Below are 24,344 nucleotides of genomic sequence, written 5' to 3'. Positions count from 1 at the left end.
CCTCCACGTGGCCAGTGCCCACTTGACTGCGTACGCCTCTTTCTCCCACACCATCCACCTTCTCTCCGTCTCGGTGAATTTGCGGGAGGCGTAGGCGCATGGGTGGATGGCCCCCTCCGGGCTGGGCTGGAGCAGGACTGCCCCCGTTGCCACGTCTGACGCATCTACTTCGATTATAAACCGCCGATCTGGGTCAGGATGGCGCAGGATCGGCTCCGCTGTGAACCGCCGTTTTAGCTCCTCAAACGCCCCTTGGCATTCTGCAGTCCACGCAAGTGCCATGCTGGGCTTGGGGGGTTTCCCAGTGCCCTTGGTCTTCAGCAGGTCGGTTAGGGGAAGGGCGATTTGGGCGAAGTTCGGGATAAACTGTCTATAGAAGTTCGCAAACCCTAGGAAGCTTTGGAGTTGCCTCCGGGTTCGCGGCGCTTCCCAGCCCAGGACATCCTTCACTTTCGCCGGGTCCATCTCAATTCCCCGGCTGGATATTCGGTAGCCGAGGTAGTCTAGTTGCTCTCGATGGAACTCGCATTTCGATAGCTTCGCGTACAGCTGTGCCTTCAGCAGTCTCTGGAGCACCGTGCGCACCAGGCTCACGTGCTCCGCCAGGGTTTTGGTGTAGATGAGGATGTCGTCCAGGTAGACCAGGACGCCCCGATAGAGTAGGTCGTGCAGCACCTCATTTATTAGCTGCATAAATACCCCCGGGGCCCCTTTTAATCCGAACGGCATCACGGAAAACTGGTAGCTTCCGAGCAGCGTGTTAAACACCGTCTTCCACTCATCTTTTGCGCGGATCCTGACTCTGAAGTAAGCTTCGCGCAAGTCCAGTTTTGTGAACACCCTCCCCTTAGACAGATGCGACATCAAGTCCTTCATCAGGGGGAGGGGGTATTTGTACTCCGTGCTGATTGCGTTCAGCCCCCGGTAGTCCACGCACATTCGAAGCGAGCCATCCTTCTTCTCCCGGAATAGTACCGGGGCCGCTAATGGCGACTTCGCGGGTTGGATGAATCCCCGCGCCAGGTTCTTGTCTATGAACTCCCGCAGAGCCCCCATTTCTCTCCTTGACAGGGAGTACATTTTCGGCTTAGGCAGGGTCGCCCCTGGCTCTAACTCGATGGCGCAATCACTGGGCCGGTGTGGTGGGAGCTGGTCGGACTCCTTCTCCCCGAACGCTGCCGCCAGGTCTCGATACTGCCTCGGGATTCCGCCGCCCGTCGTGGGTTCCCCGGGCCCGGCCTCTTTCTTTGCGGTTGTCTCGCCAGTCGCCGCTGCCTCCCCACGCCTCGGGATCGTTGCGGGTCTCCGGGGTCCCGGCGCTGCTGCTGCTGCTGCTGCCGGCCGGGTTCAGGCTCCGTCTGCTCTCGCCCCGTCTCCCGGTGTCTCGGACCCTCCACTTGCCCGTCTGTGGTTGCGGCCGCACCTGTCTGCACGGCTCGGTCCCCTCGGCTCTCGTACTTCGCCGGCCTGTCGACCCCGAACCGCACTGCCTCCGCCGTCCAGTCGACCCGTGGGTTCCGTCGTCGCAGCCACGCCAAGCCGAGTACCACCGCGTAGTCGGCTACCGGGACCACCACAAATCTCAGTTCTTCCCGGTGACTCCCGATCGTCATCTGGACCGGCTCGGTGTAATACTGAGCTGGCCCCCCCCTGCCAGCGTGCCGTCTAGCTGGCTGAATGCAATGGGCTCCCGGAGGCGCCTCAGCTGTAGTCCGAGCCCCGAGACCACAGCTGGGTGCATCAAGCAGTGGGTGCAGCCTGAATCCAGTAGCGCCCGCAGCTGTGCCTCCCCTCCGGATCTCACCCCCCGGATGTGTACTCTCACCCGGAACGGAGGGCAGTCCTCATCTCCTATTGGGTCCGCGCGCCTCGACTCCCCTGCTCGCACTGGGACGCCGTTCAGTGCGAGCGCGCTTCGTTTCCCGCCGGCTCTGAGTCCTCTCCGGAGGATGCCGTCTCTGGGGTCGACCACCCCCCGCGTCCTTTCTCGGTCACCGCCGCCACTGCCCCCCTCCGTGGTCGGTCGCCGGCCCTTTTCCCGGTCGCACGCGGGGGCTTGACTTCAGGCCGTGGTGGGGCTCCTTCCCGCTCCGTCGGGCACTGCGCCGCTCGGTGGCCTCTGCCTCCGCACCGGAAGCACAGGTTCGGGGCTCTGGTTGCCTCTCGCACCCCGGTGGACTGCAGCCGACTGCTCCGCCTTTCCTCGGGGGTTCTCTCCCTCGGCTGGTCCCTCGTCTGGTCCCGTCGCCTCGCGCTCTGTTGGATCTGCCGCCATGCCGATTCCGCCATTCCGGCCAGCCAGATCCAATCTTTCACTGTGGACGGGTCGTCCCGCCCCAGTGCCTGCTCCAGGATCTCTGGGTTGAGCCCCCTCTTTAAATACTTCACCCTCAGGGACTCCGGCCAGTCCGTGAGCTTCTCTGCCAATCTCCGGAACTCCAGGGCGTACTCTGATACCGACTTGCCCCGCTGTCTGAACTGCAGGATGTCGTCCTCCGCCCGCTTGGCGCTCAATGTGTCCTCAAATCTGTCCCGGAGCGCCTGCATGAAGTCCGGGAAACTCCGTAGTTCCGCCGCGTTGGCATCGTATAGTCCGATCACCCAGCTAGCTGCTTGACCATCTAGCAGCTCGGCCACGTAGGATACTCTATCCTCGTCCCTAGCGAATAGGTGACCACCCCTCTGCATGAACCCCCTAATGTGCGTCAAAAAGTGCGGCAGCTGTTCAGGGTCCCCTGAGAACTTCCCAGTGATACCTCGAAGTCTCAGGGCGTCTGCCGCCCGTCGGTCCACCGACCGGGGCGTCGTGGGCGGTGCCGGCTGAGGTGCCGGACCGCCACCCCTGTTGCTCGCCCCCTCGCTCACCGCAGGTGGTCCCACTCTCTGTAGCAGGGTCTGGAGCATCGCCTCCATGGCGTCTAGGCGCCGCTCGACTCTCTCCTCTAGTCGGGCGAACTTCTCGTCCCACTCGCGGTTCCGGGACCCTGAACCTCGGGTCATCGTGACGCCTGAACCGTCTGGCCCTTGGTTCACGCCCATCGACCACCGCTCGGCTGGAGGGCGCCCGGTCCTGGCCGCTGTCCCGTCGCTCCCGGGTGGCTCCGACCGTCCCTCCTCGAGCCTAGGTTCCTCGTGCTCCAGCTGACCCACGGATTCCTCGTCGCTGGTCATGCCTGTATTGGAAAAGGAAACGCTCCTCGGTGGTACCGGGTAGCGCTAATGGTCAGTCCTGGCTTTATGTAAGGTTTGTCCCGTTCGACAGAGAAACTCTCGTGACACGTGTGGTTCACAAAGAAGGTTTACTCATGCGTAACGTAGTAGTCACAAGCAAAGCCAGGACTGGCTTGGTACAATTGCATCACTTGTTATATTCCCCCCTTCCCGCGCTTTTTTCCCACCCCGCGATCACGTTGCAGCTGCGGATTATGGGCCCCCAATAATCCCCCTTGATTGTTCATGATGGCAGGATCGGTCAGGGTCTATTGTCCTTGATTGCCAGTCCCCCTCCGGCTGGGTTGGTTCCTCCCCGTTACGTGCAAGCCCGCGGGTTCTGTGCTGCGTTGCAATCTTGTTTTGCTGCCTGCGGCCCCGTTCATTGCTGGCTCGCGCCGTTATCAGTTTATAGTTAAAAGCTTCCGCTGCGGTTTTCCGGTTTGGCTGGGCGCAGGTGGCCCGTTAATTAGCGGCGCTTTCAGTTCCTCTTTTCCCCGCTAGCTACCGTCGGTGGATTCCGCGTGGTCTGGCTGCGAGCTTCCCTGAAGCCCCGTGCTGGCCGAACCTGACAGGGTTTACATTTATTCCGTATTTTCAATATGGGACTCCTCACATAGTGATTTTTAAAATCCACATTAGCTTTAACTTTGTCATACCATAAAAACCCATGCCCTCAAGTTATGATCTAACATTCTTTTCTCAACAGAACCCATTCCTTCATCTGAATCAAACAACAACCTGCAAAGTATAATTTAAGATCAGGTTGCCCTAGCCCTCCTTTTTCTTTTGAATCCTGCAAAGTTTTCTATTTAATCCTTGGGTTCTTACCCTGCCATGCAAATCTGGATAAATCTTTTCACAATTGTTTAAAAGGTGCTTCATTGTTCAAAAGCAGTATTGTTTGAAATATAAACATCATTCTAAGTAATACATTAATTTTTATCACAGAAATTTTTCCAAACAATTATAGTTGCAACCTTTCCCAACTTAATAAATCTTTCTTAATTTCATTCCATATCTTAACATAATTGTTCTGAAATAACATACAATTCATGTTGGACATGGTAATACCAAAATATTTTACCTTTTTCTCAATTTGAAAATCAGTCTTTCCCATTAGTTCATTTTGATCTTGCATTCTCGTATTTTTTGTTAACATTTTAGTTTTCTCTTTATTAATTTTTTCAAATGGGTAAAGTCTATATATACATCACAAACAGCAAAAATTATAGTTAATGGTGAATTGACTAAATCTTGTGAGATACAAAAAGGGACAAGTTAAGGTTGCCCAATTCAGCACTGTTGTTTATTTTGGCTTTGGAAGTTCCTACTAGAGACATAGGACGAGATGAGAGAATAACTGGGGTAAAAGTGAAAAAGAAGACATATAAATTAAGGGCATTTGCAGACAATTCGGTTTTAATAGTTGTAAATCCCTTGGAGAGACTAGATATATTAATGGAAAAACTGAGAGAGTTTGGTGAATTAGCTGGATTTAAAATTAAGAAAGAGAAATTTTCCTCATCTACTGTACAGGTAGTCCTTGCTTAATGATCATTTGTTTAGTGACTGAAGTTACAACGGCGCTAAAAAAGTTACGACCAGTGCCCAAACTTACGACTGTTGCAGCACCCCTGCAGACATGTGATGGTTATCCAGGCACTTGGCAACCAGCTCACACTTACAGTTGCAGCGTCCCAGGGTCACGTGATCACTATTTGCAACCATCCTAGCCGGCTTCCAGCAAGCAAAATCAATGGGGAACCCCACAATTCGCTTAACGACCATGTGATTTGCTTAATGCAAAAAAGGTTGTAAAATTAGGTGCAGTCATGTGATGCTTCGCTTAACAACCACCCTACTTAACAACCAATTTTCTGGTTTCTATTGTGGTCGTTAAGCAAGGACTACTTGTAGTTGTAAGAAAATAGCAAAAGTTACAGTTTCAAAGAAGCCACCATTTGTATTCCAAGGGATCGATTGAAATGAAACTATAGGTAAAAATGCATCTACCTGCTGAGCAAGTGCCAGACTCCTGAGATGGGCTATTCTTCATGTCTTTTGCTTGCAATTTTTCACTTCCTGAGGGCTCCATAAACTATTCCATTTATTAGTAACTTGATGCAAGCTCATTCACCCACACTATTAAATTGTGTTGAAACTTGGTTTGTTATGCCTCACTGTTGCTTGAATCCCCTAATTTTGAACTTCATTGTGCAAAAAAAAGTAAAAACTGTAACTTCCAAATGTTTCTTTTTGATGGCCACTGTTCATCCTGTTCATAGAAGCTAAGATTATCTTTGTACCTAAACATCTCATACGCTACTAGACATTGTAATGGCAGAATTTTGTTTTCTTCCTTTTACAAGTATTAATGAATTGTAAAGCACCCCATATGGAACCATAGTTTAAGGAAGGGATATATTGATAAGGTTGTGTGTGCAAGTATTTATAATAAAACATTATACCTACATTCATTTTCAATGCTTCATTAATTTTGAGAAAAGATGTAATTAATGTGTGCGTGCACTCAATTACAAAGTCTTCAACTCTTAAGTGCAGTATTTTAACAACTGTACTGAATTTGCGCTTGGTAAAAAACAAGAACTGTGGAATCAATTCTTATAGACTGATAAGTTGTCAGACAGTTTTCTAGCAACCCTTAAAGGCAATGGGATGAAATCCTTCACACTTATAAAATGTTACAAATTACTGCTGTCATGTGGACAGTAAGGTTAATTCTATACCATTAGCTTCCAATGTAAAGTTGCCAAGAGGTTAATAGCTGTTCAGTTTTTTGTTTCAGCACTATAGCTTTTGATAGCTTTGTTGCCACTGTCTGTTGCAGTTCTCCCCAACCTGGTTGCCTCCAGCTGCATGAGAAATCATTTTCCAGAATTCCCAAACAATACTGTATTCAGTATAGTTTTTCCAGCTTTTCCAAGAGATTTAAGAATTCTTGTCCCAAAATATTTGGAGGGCACCAGATTGGGAAAGCTTTGAATAAACTGTGCATTAAGATAGCATATCAGCATGGGGAATCTGTGGGCCTCCAGATGGTGTTGATTGATATGTCATTACCCATCATGTTGGCAATACTGCCTAGGGTTGATAGAGATTGAAGTCCAAAATTTCTACAGGGTCAAAGTTCTTCCCCCTTCGTTTATAATATTCCTCAAGGCTCTCTTTTCTGTTCTGCAGCTTAAATCAGCTATCTCGGAACTGAATTTTGGACTGATGTTCTATGAGAACTTTAACAGTTTGAGAGTTTGTGTGAAGAGTGAAATGTTCCCTTTTTGGAACTCATTCAAAGTGCTGAGCAAAGGCTGAACATCTGCTTTGAATTATACTTGTGTAATTCCGAGGCAGCATAGGTGAGTTTTGATCTTAGCACATCTGGAGGTGGCCAGGTTGGGATACTAGCATGCGGTATACTGATTCTTGATATGAATCCTGGAAATGTTAATTCCATGGGCCTCTAGAATTTTTGTGGAATGCTGCTCCTGATGCAACCCTGGGAAATTCAAGCAGTGCTTCCTTATTTGTATGCAACAATAAATGTATTACCATAGTTGATGGCTAAGTGAATATTTTGATGAAGAATATTCTGTCAGCATAAAAAGTGTATTGCTTTACCGAGAAGGAAGTATGAATTCTGTGCTGATCTTCATGGGAATATTTTGTTCCAAGTAGGGCTTATGACTCCCATTCAGGGCTCATCTTGGCATGTTTCTCAGTCACGTCTCTGTTTCTTTTTCACTCATTACGCAAGAATACTGGGCAGCAGGGAGAGGCAGTTTGATGCCTCAGTTGCAGAAATTTTTGGAGAGGGAAAGCATCAGTGGGAATGCTGCTTCCTATTCATTTTCTTTTCCAAGCATAAATGAGAGTCTGTCAGGACTTTTTGGCAGAGGACTTATGCAGCGGAAGAATGATGGAGGTAAAGATGAAAGCTGATGATAACTATGTGTTCTTCTAGAATTCTTGCTAGATGGAATTTTCTAACTATTGTGTAAAAGAAGTAGAGTTGATACTTGATCAAATTTCAAGCATTACCTTTTGAGAACAGTGCAGACGCCTTAGTGCCCAGATGCTTTCTGATGTGCCATGCCAGATCAGCACTTAGAGGACTCCATTTCCTTCTCTTATCTACAGCAAAGGTGAAGGATTAGCAGTATCTTCAGCATTTATCATGTGCTGCTCTGTGGGTTGCTTGCCTAGGAGCTTCTTTTTTCAGAGACCCATGATGTTGCAACACATTCCAAGCAGGAGAGACTAAAGCAGAGGCTTAATCTGGGAGAGGATTTAGAAAGCAGGAGATGCCTTATTTAGAATGAGGTATGTTCCTGTAACTTTGTCCACTGCTAAGCTTTTTCAGCTGCGGTGGCCTCATTCCTGACATAGCTATCGGCTGATTACATAGCTGTTACCATTTCCATTTCTGCAAGCTGAACATGTGGATTGAGTCATCTGTCTCTTTCCAGTTTGGGAGCCAACCTTTCCCAACCAAGTTCTGCCAGGATATGTTGGACTACAGCTCCCGTGGTCCCCACCTTTATTTTCCTTTCTTCCTCTAGAGATTGACTGTAGCCTTGTCATACTTCTGGAATGTTTTCTAACTTAGCACTTAAACATTTCCACCAGTGTTTGCAGGCAACAGGAATCCAGGACCCCCTACATCAGGTGGAGTTCTCAGGGCTAATTGGTGAGAGTAAGTATATATGGCTTTGCCTAAGGGTTTCCATACTCTGACCTAGCCAAATTGTGCCATAATTGCATTCTGGCATCCTGGGTACAGTTGGCTCCTGTTTGTTTAAGTTTGCTAACATCTGATTGCAGGATTTCATAGCTGCGTGTAGTGCTCTATGGAAAGCTTATTAGAGTGGACCCCAGGGTTTTTTAAATCTCTTTCCATTTTTATACCACCTGTCTACATACAAGGCACCGACAAATAATGACATGTGAAACCATAATTATAAACCTAACAATAAAAGCAGCATTCAACATTACAGGCATGAAAAAAATCTGCTCTAATAAAGCCTTTATTGCAACCAGTGTCGTATGTCTTCTTTTTCAAGCATGTTTACCTCTTTCCCTTGAGCCTTGATCCCTGTTTCAGAGCACGTTTTAGACTTCATTTCCCACCTTTACTTAGTGCACACACAACAATTCCATGCTTTGTCCTTCAGAATCATTTTAGATTGGGAGAAAAGTATTCAGACATCTTACTTGTCTAATATAATTCTGCAAGAAAATTATTTTATATGTATTTGAATTCATGCATCCTTCTATTTTGATGAGGATTGGAGGGCTGATAAAAGTTTGTGTTCACAAGGACTGCTTTAGATGCAGCGGCCCCCTTAAATGGGGGGAAGGTCGACCATGTCCTGCTGGGCCTTATGAAGAAAACAGGGCAACTTGTGTAATCCCTTTCTGCAGAGAGCTAAGGAAGATGCTGTGCATTGCTAAAAGTAACCTGTTATCTCTTTGACTGTTGCCCTGATCTGCAGTGTTGCTAACTGGGAACAGTCATTGCTCCTAGAGCTCATCATCTCTCCTTTGTCCCGGTTAAGTAGCCTAACTAGAAGAGAAAAATTTACTTAAAAACCTTGTTTTAATTTTCACATTTCTGAAAATGAAATAGGAATCTAGTGCCTTCCTTGGTAATCACTATATTAGGGCCAAACTAGATGGAAAATTAGTTGTGTGAAGGCAGGAAGTTACGTCTTCTCTCAATGAACCTTGAAAATCCACCCACTGCTATGAAAACACAGTGAAAATCCACCCACTGCTTTGGATCTGCCAGCCTACAGGGAAGTTCCCACTAGCACCAGTAGTAGCTTCATTCTTGTGACAAATTGTACTTCCAGGAGAAATAAGTTTCCCAAGGACTAGAGCATTTAATATATTTTATTTTAAAACTAATGTTTTTGCTGCCCAACCTCATTGGTTCTACTCAGTTTTCAAATTATTAACAATAAAATAATTTAACTACCTCCCAAATTTTGCAATGGGAAGAGCACTGATGGCTATTTATAGCTTTTGAAGCAAGCATGTTATGGCCACATTATGATCACCTGTAATTTGGACTTTAGACACTCCCCCTCCCCCCAAAAAATTATAAAAGTGTCTTATAGAAACTGAAACAAGAAAGAGATTCCTTTCCAGACTTTACTTAAGCTTTCTTTTGTGACCCTTTTTTTCCTGCTAGGGAAGTTTAATAACTCCCATTATGACTCAAGTCATCTGCTTAAACCCTTTTATCATTCTGGCTGTTATTCTCAGATATAAGATGTGACAAATTGTCCTTAAAAGCAAAGAGGAACATTACTATTAGAGTACTTGGCCTAGACCTCAGAGTAAATAAGCTTATTTCTACCAGCTGCTTGGGGATCTCATGAGCTCCAACCTCAGATCATTGGGACTGCTAATGCTGACTGGGGAATTCTGGGAATTGAAGTCCTCATATCTGCACGTTGCCAAGGTTGCAAAACACTGCTATAGAGTTCAGAAATGAACACAGTGCTGCTTTGTTCTTGAAAGTGTTTGCTAACTCACATTGGGAAGAGGCACTGTATAGTGTGTACAGACACACTAAGGGCAGGATGAGTGCTTTCAAAAGTTTTTAAGATAAATGTTGGGATAAACCTAGCAGTTGTTAGTCGTCTTGTTTGGATACTGGGGGATCAGATTCAATTAAAATCACATTTCAGTACCTCCAAATAGCACAGTGAGTTACTATTTCCTGTAAGCTCAGTTTCTCAACAAACCACACCTTTTAGTCAGGCCTAAATTATTTATTCATTATCTGATTTAATGAATCTTTTTTTAATTGTTGCATTGTTTGGCAGCAGTCTGTCATTCCTAGCAAGCTCAAACTAGTTACTCATTGCCTGTGAAGGAAGTATGAGCCATATAAAATATTTCTTAGGACTTGAATAGGTCCAAAACAAATTCTGCATCAAGGATCCCAGCTCAGAGGAAACTTTAATTTATAGTGTACTGTAAGGGGTGTGAAAAGTAAGCATGTATGTATGATGCATTTTGGAAATGCTTATATGTACTTATGAATGCTTATTGGCTATGAAGATGGGAAATCTTCCAAAAGCATAGTTGTATTTTGTGTGCAACTTGCCGTATTAGAGGCTGTGGTGTTTTCTTAATTGACTGGATTTGGACTTTGAAGAGGCGAATGGTTTGTTATGATGAAAATGTAAAGTCTCCTTTGATTCAAGCTTGATTGCTGGAGACTTTATAGACATGTCATGTAATTTTCTTGACAACAGTATAGAAGGGGCTTGCCATTGTCATCTTCTAGGATGTTGTTTCAGCTTCCCACTCTAGCCTGTTATCCTGGTAGTCCTTGGTGGTCTCCCCTACAACTACTAATGAGGCCCATCCCTGCTTCACTTCTAAGCCTATACAGTGCTATATACAGTTGTCCAGGTGCTGTGACCTGCCTAGATGGTTTATTATGAAGTTATGTCAGAAAAGCATCACCATTACTGGCTGTTACGTATCTGTCAAGATGGTGCCCATGTTTTATTGATATTCTTTAAAAACCACTGTATTGCTCTAAATGTCTAATAATTCATTTTTCTTTTCTCTCTGTTCCTCCCTCCCTTTGTCTCTTAAAGTTGCAGGAGTCATTACTGCTGACTTCCTATCCGGTCTAGTGCACTGGGGAGCAGATACCTGGGGATCTGTAGACCTGGCAGTAGTTGGAAAGGTCTGACTTTTTTCTTTCTTTTTTTTTTTTTGTTTTTGTTTTTGCTTGCAGGGGTGGAATTCTGCATGATTTGAGTGAGCTGTTAAGATTTTTGCTTTCCTTATACCTGGAGCTTATTAGTTTAGTACACCTAAGCCAGACAATATTTGATGAAAAATCTCTAGTGGGGTTCACATACTGTGCTAAACCGTACTGTGCCTTAGTCTAGTTAAACTGTGCTAAACTATAATGTGGCATAAACTATAGTTTGTGACATAGCAGTTTATAGTGAAACTAGTTAATTGCATTTATTGAGTTAACCAAAGTTAAGCAAACCATGGTCTTAGATTAATGATGATTTATAACTAACATCTTGTTCAAATGTCACAGAACTTGGGTACCGTAAGTCGAGGATGGAAATGCAAGTACAAAGGGAAGAAAAGAAAGCGTGCTAGCCTCCAACACCATTCACTAACCCTTCATTAATGTTTCATTGTGATATCTGAAGGAATCTATCATTAATAAAACAAGTTGCTTTTTAGATATTTTAAAATAAGACAAAATTAAATTGTCACTTTTGGGCTGTTTTCACATAACACACTCAGACATAGTTAGCATAACTAGTTTAGTGAATAAATAATAATTGAGTTGACACAACAAAACTACAATGCTTGGGTTTGCATAATACACTAAGCCACAAACTAACAAACCATACTTTACCTTAGTAAGTTGTATGAGCCCAAACTATGCTAGTTTATATTGAAACATCTTATTTAAATGTAGTCAACAGGAAAGTGTTTAGCCTTCCTACAGTTTATGAATTCAGAATAATTCCAAAATAAAAACAAAGACTTCAAATAAATTGCACATCTTGTGTGTCTTTCCCAGTCTGCTAACCAGTTTCTGATATTACATGCTTTAACCTTAATGCTGGCTAATGTCAGTGCCTTATTTGCTGATCATTTTTTTCCTCTTTCCCCGCCTCTTTTTCCAACCTTAATAACCTTGGTACAATATAGTTAGAGTAAAGCCCACATACACTATTGACCTAACATTCTAGATGGATAAATAGGAAGGATCAAAGAGCTCTCTCTAGGATATGCTTTATGGCTGGCTTTTGATATTCCATGTATTTGTTTTCATGGTAATCACACTGGTTCAATAGAGATATTACAGATTCAGGCTAATAATGTAGTAAGGTGATAGGAAATACAGAGTGATTTCACATATTCAAATCTCAATGCTGCGATTCATTTACTATGTTGCTTTAGATAACTTTGTAATACATGATGGCCTGTCCGTCTACGGCAAAAGTCCTGACAGGACAAGATGGTGGTTCTCCTTTGAACCACAAAGCAGGTGCATCCGGCTGGGGCCAAGATGGCAGTTATGATCAACCCCTCTTGTCCATACATTGTTGTTACATACACAGACAAAAAGGCAGGGCTTTAATCACCCCCGCCATCTTGACTTTTTGGACACTCCCCTGCAGATGCCCACCCAAATTACCTACTTAGGTATGTACATAAGCAGATTAGTAAAATCTGTAGATGCTAAGACCTCATCTGGGCTAAAAACTATAATTTCATCTTTCTGCTTTCTTACCACTTTCAGGCATTTATCAGACCTTTCAGAGAACATCATATTGATCCAACAGCAATTACCAGGCATGACTTCATAGAAACCAATGGTGATAACTGCATGTTGACGGTAGTTCCACTGGCAAACATGGCCTACAAATTGGTTTCTTTATCACCAGGTAAGTGGGTACGAACAAATCCATGAGGAAGCTGGACTCACAGTTTCCCACAGAATAGTGACCAGGCCTTTGAAGATAATAGAGTTAAGCTAATTCTGTGAACATTTCCAAAAAATGTTAATGAAACCTTTCACCTTGTATATGGAACAAAAATTGTAAGGGCAAGCAAACAGCGGATGAAGTTGACCAAAGGAGCAGAGTAATGCAAGAACTATGTCAGTTTCAAATGGGTACACCTTTTAAAAAAATAAACTCTGCAATGTACTGTATGATTACGTGCCATCAAGTTGGTGTTGACTCTTAGTGACCACATAGAGTTAGGGTTAGGTAATCCTAACCCCTAACCAGTTTTATATAATATGCTCTAAAGGAAGAATCCTCAGTAAATGTATCTTTATATAATATCACACTCTAAAGCAGTGTAATTTCAGATTTGGCCACTTTATGATGTGTGGGCTTCCAGATGGCTGTGGAATTCTGGGAGTTGAAGTCCACACATCTTAAAAGTGGCCAAGGTTGAGAAACACTCTTCTAAAGGAAGATTCCCAGTAAGTGCATCTTTGATTAAAGGATCAAAGTCCAGGGGGCTCAGAAAAGTAAGTCAAATCACATACTAAAGGGAGAGCTAAAAGCTTCTTGAGTTTCTGCTAAGCTTAACTGTCACCAGTGTTCTTTCCTGAACTAAAATATTGTGATAATTTTGACTTTGTATGTAAAACCAATCCTACAGAAAGTTGGCTTGATGACTGAAATAATGACGTTCTCAGCATCAATTATTTGCTAATGCAAAATGTAATGATATGCTTAAATCTCCTTAAAAGGATATAATAATTGATGGATCATAAAGCTGTCTACAGATGATAGTCACAGTGGTTATTTATCTCTAGTATTGGGCCTAGGATCTCTCTGAGTACCAGATCCCTGAGCACTTCGCATGCTGGGCCAGATGGTTGGGCTTTTGCCCTGATCCACCACAAGTCTATATGTCCATTTGTCATAACAAATTGGAGTACAATGGTACTTATGATGCAAAAGCTCTTTATTACAGTGAACTGTATTAAGCAACTGTATTGTTGCAAATAACACAGTTTAGCTCTTGTTCAGCAAGAGTAAAATAAATGCTATTTTCTCTTATTTTAGAAGTGTTACACCAAACATGCCCTTGGGAGTGCTACGTCTTTGCCCTGTCCGTATTTGCAACCTTGACCAACCAGATTCACAAGTGGTCTCATACCTACTTTGGTCTTCCTCGCTGGGTAATTTTTCTGCAGGACTGGCACATTATCCTACCACGGAAACACCACCGGATCCACCACGTGTCTCCACATGAGACATATTTCTGTATTACTACAGGTAAAATAAAGTGAAACCCATTATATGGCAGAAATTAAATTCCTTGTTTAGCTAAGTAGCCACCTTGCCTTAACACACAGATGAACCAGTAGATCTAGATGAAATACAGTACTGTGCAAAAGTTTTAGGCAGGTGTGAAAAAATGCTGTAAAGTAAGAATGCTTTCAAAAATATATATTGTAATTGTTTGTTTATCAATTTACAAAATGCAAAGTGAGCAAACAGAAGAAAAACCCAAATCAAATCAATATTTGGTGTGAACACCATTTGCCTTCAAAACAGCATCAATTCTTCTAGGTACACTTGCACACAGTTTTTGAAGGACCTCGGCAGGTAGGTTGTTCCAAACATCTTGGAGAATTAACCACAGATCTCCTGTGGATGTAGGCTGCCTCAAATCCTTCTGTCTCTTCATGTAACCCCAGACAGACTCCACGATGTTGAGATCAGGGCTCTTTGGGGGCCAAACCATCACTTCCAGGACTCCTTGTTCTTCTTTACATTGAAGATAGTTCTTAATGACATTGGCTGTATGTTTGGGGTCATTGTCCTGCTGCAGAATAAATTTGGGGCCAATCACACGCCTCCCTGATGGTATGGCATGATGGATAAGTATCTGCCTGCATTTCTCAGCATTGAGGGCACCATTGATCCTGACCAAATCTCCAGCTCCATTTGCAGAAATGCAGCCCCACACTTGCAAGGAACCTCCACCATGCTTCACTGTTGCCTGCAGACACTCATTATTGTACCGCTCTCCAGCCTTTTGGCAAACAAACTGCTTCCCGCTATAGCCAAGTATTTCAGATCTTGACTCACCAGCCCAGAGCACCTGCTGCCATTTTTCTGCACCCCAGTTCCTATGTTTTTGTGCATAGTTGAGTCGCTTAGCCTTGTTTCCACGTTGGAGGTATGGCTTTTTGGCCGCAATTCTTCCATGGACACTTCTCTGGCCAGTAGATGGGTGTACCTGGGTCCCACTGGTTTCCGCCAGTTCTGTGCTGATGGCACTGCTGGACATCTTCCGATGTCGAAGGGGAGTAAGCATGATGTGTCTTTCATCTGCTGCATTAAGTTTTCTTGGCCAACCGCTGCGTCTACAGTCCTCAATATTGCCCATTTCTTTGTGCGTCTTCAAAAGAGCTTGAATAGCACATCTTGAAACCCCAGTCTGCTTTGACATTTTTACCTGGGAGAGACCTTGCTGATGCAGTATAACTCCCTTGTGTCTTGTTGCTGTGCTCAGTCTTGCCATGGTGTATGACCCGTGATATGAAACTGTCTTCCACAAGCTCACCTTAGTAGCAGTTTGGCTGTTCCTCACCCAGTTTTAAGCCTCCTACAGGGCTGTTTCTGTTTCAGTTAATGACTGTTTCAACCTACATATGAAATTGATGATCATTAGCACCTGCTTGGTATAATTAGTTCATCATACACCTGACTCTAATCCTACAAGATCCCTGAATTTGTGCAAGTGTGCAAAGTGTGAAAGTGGAAGAATTGATGCTGGTTTGAAGCCAAAGGGTAGTCACACCAAATATTGATTTGATTTAGATTTTTCTTCTGTTTGCTCACTTTGCATTTTTAAAATTGATAAACATACACAATTACAATATATATTTTTGAAAGCATTCTTACTTTACAGCATTTTTTCACACCTGCCTAAAACTTTTGTACAGTACTGTGTTTGGAAAAGAACAGCTGAGCATCCCTCTTTTTTCCTTCTTGGATTTATAATGAGCATAGAGGGATTGACCAGCTGGGTGCAGGAATGACCAACTGGATCCAGGAAGTTGCAAATGCCTCTTGGTAAGAAGGAGTGGTTTTGAAGACTATTCAGGAGGAACTTCTCATATGGAAAATTGTAGCAATAGCCATTAATTACTTGTTTCTTTGTAAGCAAGTGATTGGGCAAGTAGTTGCCATGCAATTCCAGTTTCTCTGGACCCACTCTAGCCTTATCCACTGGCTTTAAATGCAGTGGCACAAACTGCCATGGTGATGGATGGATTTGCCAGGAAAATGGCAGAAGGCGTGCAACTGATGTTAATTCACAAAGAAGCTTTTGCAACGTCTTATAGTGTTGACCTCATCTAAATAGACTGTCTGAACTAGTGGTTGATGGAATAGAAGTGGTTTTTTTCTGCCATTAAATTTGCACCTGGAGAGCTGATTCCAGAAAATGTTGCCAGGATACCACTATTTGGCAGCATTTATGAAGGAGGATGTCATAGTTTACCATATTGCAATATCTAAGAGAGTCTTCTGGATAACTTTTGGGAATTTGGAGTGGGATGTTTTCAGCAACTCTTCCTCCTTTTAATCTGATTCAGATAAGGTACCTACATGAATCAATGCTGACTTTATTTATCAGTAGGGAACTAAATGGACCAGAGATCTGACGACCAGAGTATACAGTGACTACCTACAAAGTGGACTGGATTAGGGTCAGTGAACCAAAAGTCATTCCAAACAAGGTATAGGTACTGTTGATGAGTAACATACCTGTTCTGGAAGGTGGACTTTGTTGTATTTCCCTTTGTCCAGGGACAAATTCAGAATTCTACAAACAAGTGGCTGCTAATGGCATTGCAAATCAGAAAGCACCCATTTACTAAAATGTATTACTTTATTTGTGAGATTTAGAGACCACCCAGCTACAAAATGATGCTGGGCAGCTTGCACTAAAAATAAGAACAATAAAAGGAAAATAGTAAAAAGAAAATCTCAAGTGTCTAGACAAACACACTTCTAACATACAACATCAAAAACAGAGCTCCCCAAACACCCTCTGCCAAGGCTGGGAGAACAAGTTTTTAAAGGCTTCCAGAACATCATCAAGATGGAGATACACAAATCTCTGGAGGGATATTGTTCCAGAGGGGAGATGCTGCGACAGAGAAGGTGATGCTGTTGAATTGAAGTGCACCGACTCTGCCCAGTCCACCTGGACAGGGAAAAACCATGGGAGATAGCCAGTCCCTCAAATAACCTGGCTCTGTGTCATGTAGTGATTTATAGCTGATAACCAGCACCCAGAACCCCACTGAACCCTGTGTGAACTAACTCTTCAGGATGCTATCTGCCTAACCAGCAAAGTCCCAAATAAATATAGAAGAAATATGATAGGATCTGGTCCTTTATTTGCACTATTTAGCTTCCTGTTGTTGTTGTTCGTTTTGTTTTTTAATTACAAGGGTCTTTTAAAAAATATCAGGTGGGAGAGGGAACTTCACAGGCAGCCAGAGAAGTGTCTGATGGCATATTGGCGCTTATGGACATAGTATTGTCCACTCCTGCCTTAAACAATCACCACTGCTCTTTTGCAGTGGTTGTAAGTCCAACTGTCCATTAATCTGAGCGGGTTTATTAGATGGCTACATACGTAGTGCCTTGGTTATGTAAAGCTTCTACGGCGTTCCCTTTGCACGTTGCACCAAGCCATAGTGCAGAATTAGCATGGTTTGCTCACTTACTGATTGTGACTTTGCATATTGCACAAATGGGGATGCTTAGTGTGTGATTTCCTGTTCTGTGTCCTTCCCTGGGCTCTGGCTACATGGAGGTGGAGGACAGGAGAGAATAATAATGGAAAACGAACCAAGAATTGACTAAAAAAGGTTATACCTACTAAATTGAACTGCAGTTCTTATATTGGGTTCTCATTTCATTCTAAGCCATGGTTTATTGAATACACAGTCTGCTAAGCCATAAACCATAACTTATGGATGGATTTACACAACATGTTAACCCCAAACAAAACATAGTATGGTTTGATGTGTTTTACTGAACTCACTCTGGCTGGTTCAACAAACCTTAGATAAGCCATGGATTATTGTAATGTGGGAACTTCACCATTAAAAGTCTGCCATTTATGCAGAAGGTTTAGAATGGTCTTGCATGGGTTTTAGTGGTCAGAGGAGTAACTTCAAATAATTTCCACTTAATCTAATAGAACTGGAGATAGCATCTTAGTTTATTGTATTTATTTTATGCAATAGTATCTTAAAAAAATTTAATTCAGTTACTAAAAATGCTGCTTGCCAATTTACATTCACATATTCCTTCCGTTCTATAATCTTTCTAGGCTGGCTGAACTACCCACTGGAAAAAATCAGATTTTGGAGATTCCTGGAGAACATCATTGAAGGACTGACAGGAGAAAAACCTAGAGCAGATGACATGAAATGGGCCCAGAAAATTAAATAACTCTTGCCAGGCTTATGCTGTTGTGAAAACCTGTTGCCAATTTTTTTTAAAAAGAAAAAAGCCATCAGCCAAATTAAAAGACTTGCAGAGAGATAATGGACTAAAGCACAAAGCTTTTTAAAAAGTGCTAACAGACTGCAGTTAAAAGACTCACTCCTCAAAACAATACTTGAAAATGCAAATGGATAATTCTCGTTTATTACTGAGCACCTTCTGTTAGCCACATTTGCTGATACTGAACATTGACGCTCCAAAGCCATTAGTTGGAGAAGGCAGCGCACCTTCCTAGTAACATTTGTCTTTGGCAAGGTAATGTGTTGTATCAACATGAATTTCCCCTCTGGAAATAGTTTAAGACAATATAGAATGACAAAGATAGCAAGCTAGCCCCAGGTTTTTAAAGAACGAGTTCAAAGTTGCTCCATGAGAATCAGAGGGAAAGGGATTGTCATCACCATAATGCACTTAGTGTCTGATGCATCCTTCCAGTTGCTTCATCTTGCTGTCATGTCAAGACGTCGTCTAAATGGTGTGCAACAATATTTGGGAGTCTCATCCTAGTTGATTACGGTTACTTAAAGCTGACTGTCTCCTAAAATAAAGAAGTGTCCCATTCCTTGATATCTGAACAGGCCATTGCTGTATCAGCCTATAACTAATTTGGTAGCAGTTGGGGATGGAGGGACAGAATGTGTTCTGCAGAAATGTCAGACTTAAATTACTTTCATTGGATCATGTAGTGTTCAGTGATTGGATTTATTCAGTATGATTCCTCTTCCAACATGCATTGTTTAAAATAGCTATAGAAAATCGGTCATTGTCAAATTTGAATGTTAGAAGGAATAAGTTAATGGTGTGTGTGTTTAAGGTGCTTGCTCATTCATGTAAATATCATAAAGCCTTAACTTCTTTGGTGTAATATGGAATAATATTTTAATGTGGTCTGAATGTATATAATTTATAACAAAGCAGTTCAATTATACTAATTGCATTTGTTAAGTCTTGTTGCCATTTTTGAGGGGATGGGTAAAATTGCATCTCCAGTGGTTTTTAATCAGCATATGGAAGTGAAATTAGTAGTGGCTTTTCTGTTTTGTATACAAGAGTGTCCTACAAAATACTTTTTATTTTTATGATAGACTTCTGTGCCTTTATAGGGAGATTAGATGGCTAGTCTCAGTGTCTGAAATGCAACTATTTTTCGCTGTATTTTTTTTAATTCAAGGAAAAGCTTACACATTTGCTGTCATCTGTATTCCCCCCCTTCCTTATACGTTTTGAGACTTTTCTATTTAAGTACAAAATCTTAACTTCATACCATGGCTCTGATATCTTGCCTGGATAGCATTGTGCCTTTGACACTCTAAAATCTTAGTTTAAAGGAGAGAACGCTAAAATTAACCAAATGGAAATTGGGAAAACAGATACAATTAAAAAACAGAGGAAGGCAAACAAAAGAGATCCATGTGCCACTTCTGAGGAACAATCCAAAGAAAAGGGCCACTATAGAAAAAGCAAGTATCACAGACAGTCTCTCAGCTTTCACTGTGATCGCAAGATTTCTAATTATGATCTTAAAGATTGGGCAACCTCAGTCTATTTCTTTCTCTTACTTTCAGTGTCATCCATTCCTGTGGCTTGGGTTGGTGCATTGCTGTTGATGGTTGTTTTTTTCCTTTGAGTCAGTGTTGACTCCTGGCAACTTCCTGGACTAGTCCCTGCAGTTTTCTTGGCAAGGTTTTTCAGAAGTGGTTTGCCATTGCCTGCTTCCGAGGGCTGAGAGAGAGGGACTGGCCCAAGGTCACCCAGCTGGCTTTGTGTCTAAGGTGAGACTAGAGCTCATGGTCTCCTGGTGTCTAGCCTGGTGCCTTAACCACTACACCATCAATAAAGTATTTCAGTTTGTATTGTTCTTCTGAAACACAGCTTTTAAGTTGTTGCTTTGGATTATCTCTCTCATACTCCCTGTGTGTGTGCATGTGTATGTACATACACACACACACATACACACACATACCCACACCCACACATATTTTGCAACCACGAATCTGCTATGCCTTACTATTTAGTTCTGCTATAAATGTAATAGTTTTAAATTTCCTTAAAAGAGGAAGAGAACAAACAATTTTGTGACTGATGCTTTATAGTTCTGTAAGATGGAGAAAGCTGTTCTCATTTGTGTGAGCTATTTATCTAGTTCAGAAAGCAGTAGCTGTGCTAGACAGAGTGGTGCTGTAAGACCAGGATGAAAAAACTTCCTGCTTAGCAAAACTAAACTGCTGCAAGTTGACCCATGCTCTCAAATGGCAGGTGTGCACTTGCCTTGCACTTTCTGTCATGCAGACGATAAGCACACTGTATGGTTGTAAGCACGTGGTATGGATTTGCCCTAGATTCCTCTTCAAATTAATCTGTAGCTTTTTGCATTTTCTGTTATCTTTCCATTCAACATGAAGTTGTATCACTAAAGCAGCAGTTGTGCATGACTTTGAATTTTCACACATGTTCATCCCAACATTAGTGCTGATACTGGGGAAGATGATGAGGTAGATACAGGGAGGAGAAAGAGAAGGACTTACAGCTGCAGGAAAATAGGCCTCTTGGACAATACCCAAACCAATAAGAGAAAGGAGAAAATGAGTCTTCCATTCGACCAGGGATAGATAACGTTGGCATTGGTAGCTGGCCAACTAGATTTATGTGATGAATGCATATTTAGAATATACCTACTGAAACCAACAGGGCAGGTTAATCATTTCACACAAGTTCCACTAATTTCAGTTTGATACATAACTTAAGTCTGGATCAGCACACAGATCTGAACATTTACAAGCAGGACAAATCTGATAATACTTGAAGTAATTGCTTGGTTATCTTTTTGTTTAAAAGTTCACAAGATTTAAGTTCAGTGTAAGAAGCTTTCCAAGAGATTGATAATAATTAGAAATAAGAGTAGGGAATTTAAAATATTTCTCACTTAAAATACAACATTGACCCTGGCTTCCATATCAAAGTCTTTTTTTCCTGCTTGGAACATCCTGCAGCTTCACATATGAAGCACACAGCAGCAACAAGATCACAACATGGAGCAGGACAGACATAATACTGTAGATGCTATCTGGCAACATTTATCCTGAATTTCCACCCATGCTTTGCTACCTTGATATATCAGAAGGGGATGCATCATCACAGTGCAACCTGCATGGCTACAATGACTAATATTTATTTATTTATTTATATTTCAAATTTGTCACCACCATTCTCACTACAGAGTGGCTCTAGGCAGTTTACAGTAAATCGTAATATAGCACATATAGTAATATAACTTTGTAGTAAAACTGGAACACAGGAAGTATGCCAATAAGAAGACAAAGGTTTAGTAATGGAGTGCAATGAAAAGTAACAAGTAGCAATGCGGCAGCAGACTATAAGAGCTTTGGTATCAGGCCAACGACCCATCTAATATGGAACTGTTGCATGTTGGCCAATTAAATGCAATTAGGAAACTTGCGCAGATGGACAAGAAGATGGTCATCCTTTCCCACCATTGTGGTTTAAGAGCTGGAATTTAAAATATGATGGGATTCTACAGATGGCAAACAAGCCAACAAGGCTGGTAGCCACTAATAGCCTAATTTTCCATAATTTGATGTTAACCCTTTAAGATAGACCATATTAGGAAAGAAACACCAGAAAGACTACTGGAACACTATTGTAGGGCAGTGTTTCTCAACCTTGGCAACTTTAAGATGTGTGGACTTCAACTCCCAGAATTCCCCAGCTAGCTTGCTGGCTGGGGAATTTTGAGAGTTGAAGCCCATACATCTTAAAGCTGCCAAGGTTGAGAAACACTGTTGCAGGATACAGTAGAATTTTGAAAGCCTGACTGAATTCCCTTCTGCTCCCTCTTATACCATCTGAATCATGGCATGTTAATTTTGAGTCTCTTCCTCACACTTCCTCCTTTCCCATGGCTGAGGTATAATTTCTTGTCTTACTAGCTAATAGTAATTCATGCTTGCAAGTACTGGAACTTTGCCTTTTGCTATTATTTTGTTCCATGGCCCAGAAATTCAGAGCAGTGTAAATGGGTGCCAGATTACAGGGCAGAATAAGAAATTGTATACATATTCATAGCAGACATTTTCCCTTCAGTCATCCTGGAGGGCAAATTCTCCAGAGCCCATCTGGGTCAGGCCTGATGGAATCCATGAAGCACTTTTTTTCTAGGATGAGCCTTTCATTCCAATTTAAGACGATGGCTACTCCAACCATTATTTAAAAACGCTTCTGGTTGTACTGAAGAGTTTTATATCAGCTACCTTAGAACTGAGAGAAATCCTAAAGTCACCTCTTCTGTAGCAAGATTTTGCTACTAAGCAACACAGTTCCAACGTGAGAAGATCCCCATCACAAGGCAGAATGACCAACTGCAGCTTCAACTTTGCTTATGTGTGAAAAGTGTTGAATGTTTTTTAAGTATCATGTTTTACTTTGGACTATTACAATGACTAATAAAGTTTGAACTGAACAGCTGACACAAAAAGTCACATTAGCTGTCCTAGCTGATAAGCCACTTGGACCAGGGGCAATGAAGATGGACTATCAACTACTTTGCCCTTGAAGTACTGATTACACAGCACAAGAACCCCTATGTCTACTATTCTGGTCATGACCTTTTGCCTAATATGATTTATATCAACACTTGCAGAGACCAACTGTGCATCATTTGACTTTACAGAGGGCCCATTTGAGTGTGAGATCAAGGAAAAGTCCACAACTACCCATTCCTGGCTGAAACAGACACACACACACCCCCAAAGGCAAGCCCCATCATTTATTTTATTCCTTTTTTTCAATACTGCCCTGTAAGAAGTTACACTAAGGGAAACAAATGGCCCGTTATTATCAAGTGAACTTCATGCTAGACAAGAATTTGAACTTGTGCCTCTCCAAGTCTAGTTGAATACAAACCAGTAAAACATAACACTTTTTAATGTAATAAAATTTCTTTTATTTTTTTATTCTGAATCTCTTAATTATGTTCCTAAATTTTACCTGCCACAATAAATGTATTAAATGTTTGAAAGGCCTGGTAGATGTTTATGTTTCATTTATTTAGTTTAGAAATAATTAAACTAATTATTTAGCTTAAATAATTTGTCAAACTAATTCTACATTCTTGTAGACTGAAGATTTTGTTTCATCTCTCTATGAATCTTAGATGTTTTCATTTCATGCCTGGACATCAGCTTCAAAGTTTACTGTATTTTCTATGACGCTGCTTATATGCCAGGGATTTGGAATATTTTAAATTCAGAATCACTAGTATACATTTTTTTCAGAAATGTCGGGGAACAAGAGACTAAGAATTTTAAGTCAGACTGTAAGTTAACCCCTACTTTAGACTGGTAACCATATTGAGCCAGGAATGAAAAGCAGAAATCTTATGGAATTCCATACAGTTGAATGAATGGATTGGCTGAGGACTGATAAAGTTGTCCCTGTCTCCACTGAAAGTCACCAGTAGGTTGTATCATCATCATCATCATCACTGTAATCATCATCATTGTAATCATCAGTATCACAATTATTATCATTATCTGAGAGTTATTGTAGAAAAAAGCATCCTTTAAATTGTACTGTCTTTGCATCAGGTTACATGATGAACATTAAGAGAATATGCAGCAGCAACCACAGATCAATTCAAAAAAGTCAAGATGGTGGTCACAACCGCACAATCGAAATCCCATCCCTTTGTATGTGAGAAGCTTTGATCACACGGTCATGATCACCCTCTTGACTTTTTTGAACCCCCTGGAGATGCCACGGGGGACTTAGAATGGATTCATATGTTGTGCTTAGCCATAATATGGTTTGTCTAATTTTAGGGTGCTGTGTGAATTTGTGGTTTGTCAATCATGGTTTGTAGTTTTGCATGATCTATGAACTCTGCCATGAGGGTTCACTCAATTAACCATGGTTAAAATAATTCATGGCTTAATGTGATGTGTAAATCTAGTAATAACAGATGAATAGTCACTCTCAAAGTGCTTTGCATTTTCTTACTAGCTACCTCGTAATATATGCAGGAACTTACCT

General features: G+C 42.2%; 1 protein-coding gene across 3 annotated transcripts in view; it reads left to right on the top strand.

Annotated features, from left to right (window-relative positions):
* Positions 1-23,329, top strand: part of PEDS1 (plasmanylethanolamine desaturase 1) — a 37,762-nt gene extending 14,433 nt beyond the window's left edge. The window contains exons 3-7 of one of the 3 annotated variants that reach the window (XR_015798615.1): positions 10,851-10,942; positions 12,536-12,680; positions 13,821-14,033; positions 18,121-18,551; positions 19,862-23,329. Coding sequence is in view for 2 of the 3 variants with exons in the window: in XM_007423046.3 (XP_007423108.3) it covers positions 10,851-10,942; positions 12,536-12,680; positions 13,821-14,033; positions 18,121-18,242 (572 nt within the window). In the remaining variant the exon portion in view is untranslated. The other 2 variants (XM_007423046.3, XM_088154600.1) reach the window with 2 other exon arrangements.
* The last annotated feature ends 1,015 nt before the right edge of the window (positions 23,330-24,344 follow it).

This window comes from Python bivittatus, unplaced genomic scaffold, assembly GCF_059951505.1.
Source record: "Python bivittatus isolate LINGU-HERP-01145 unplaced genomic scaffold, Pbiv_v1 ctg000700_np1212, whole genome shotgun sequence".
NCBI lineage: Eukaryota > Metazoa > Chordata > Lepidosauria > Squamata > Pythonidae > Python > Python bivittatus.
The sequence above is the reverse complement of the archived record's forward strand: the minus strand, read 5'-3'. Positions and strand labels throughout refer to the sequence as shown.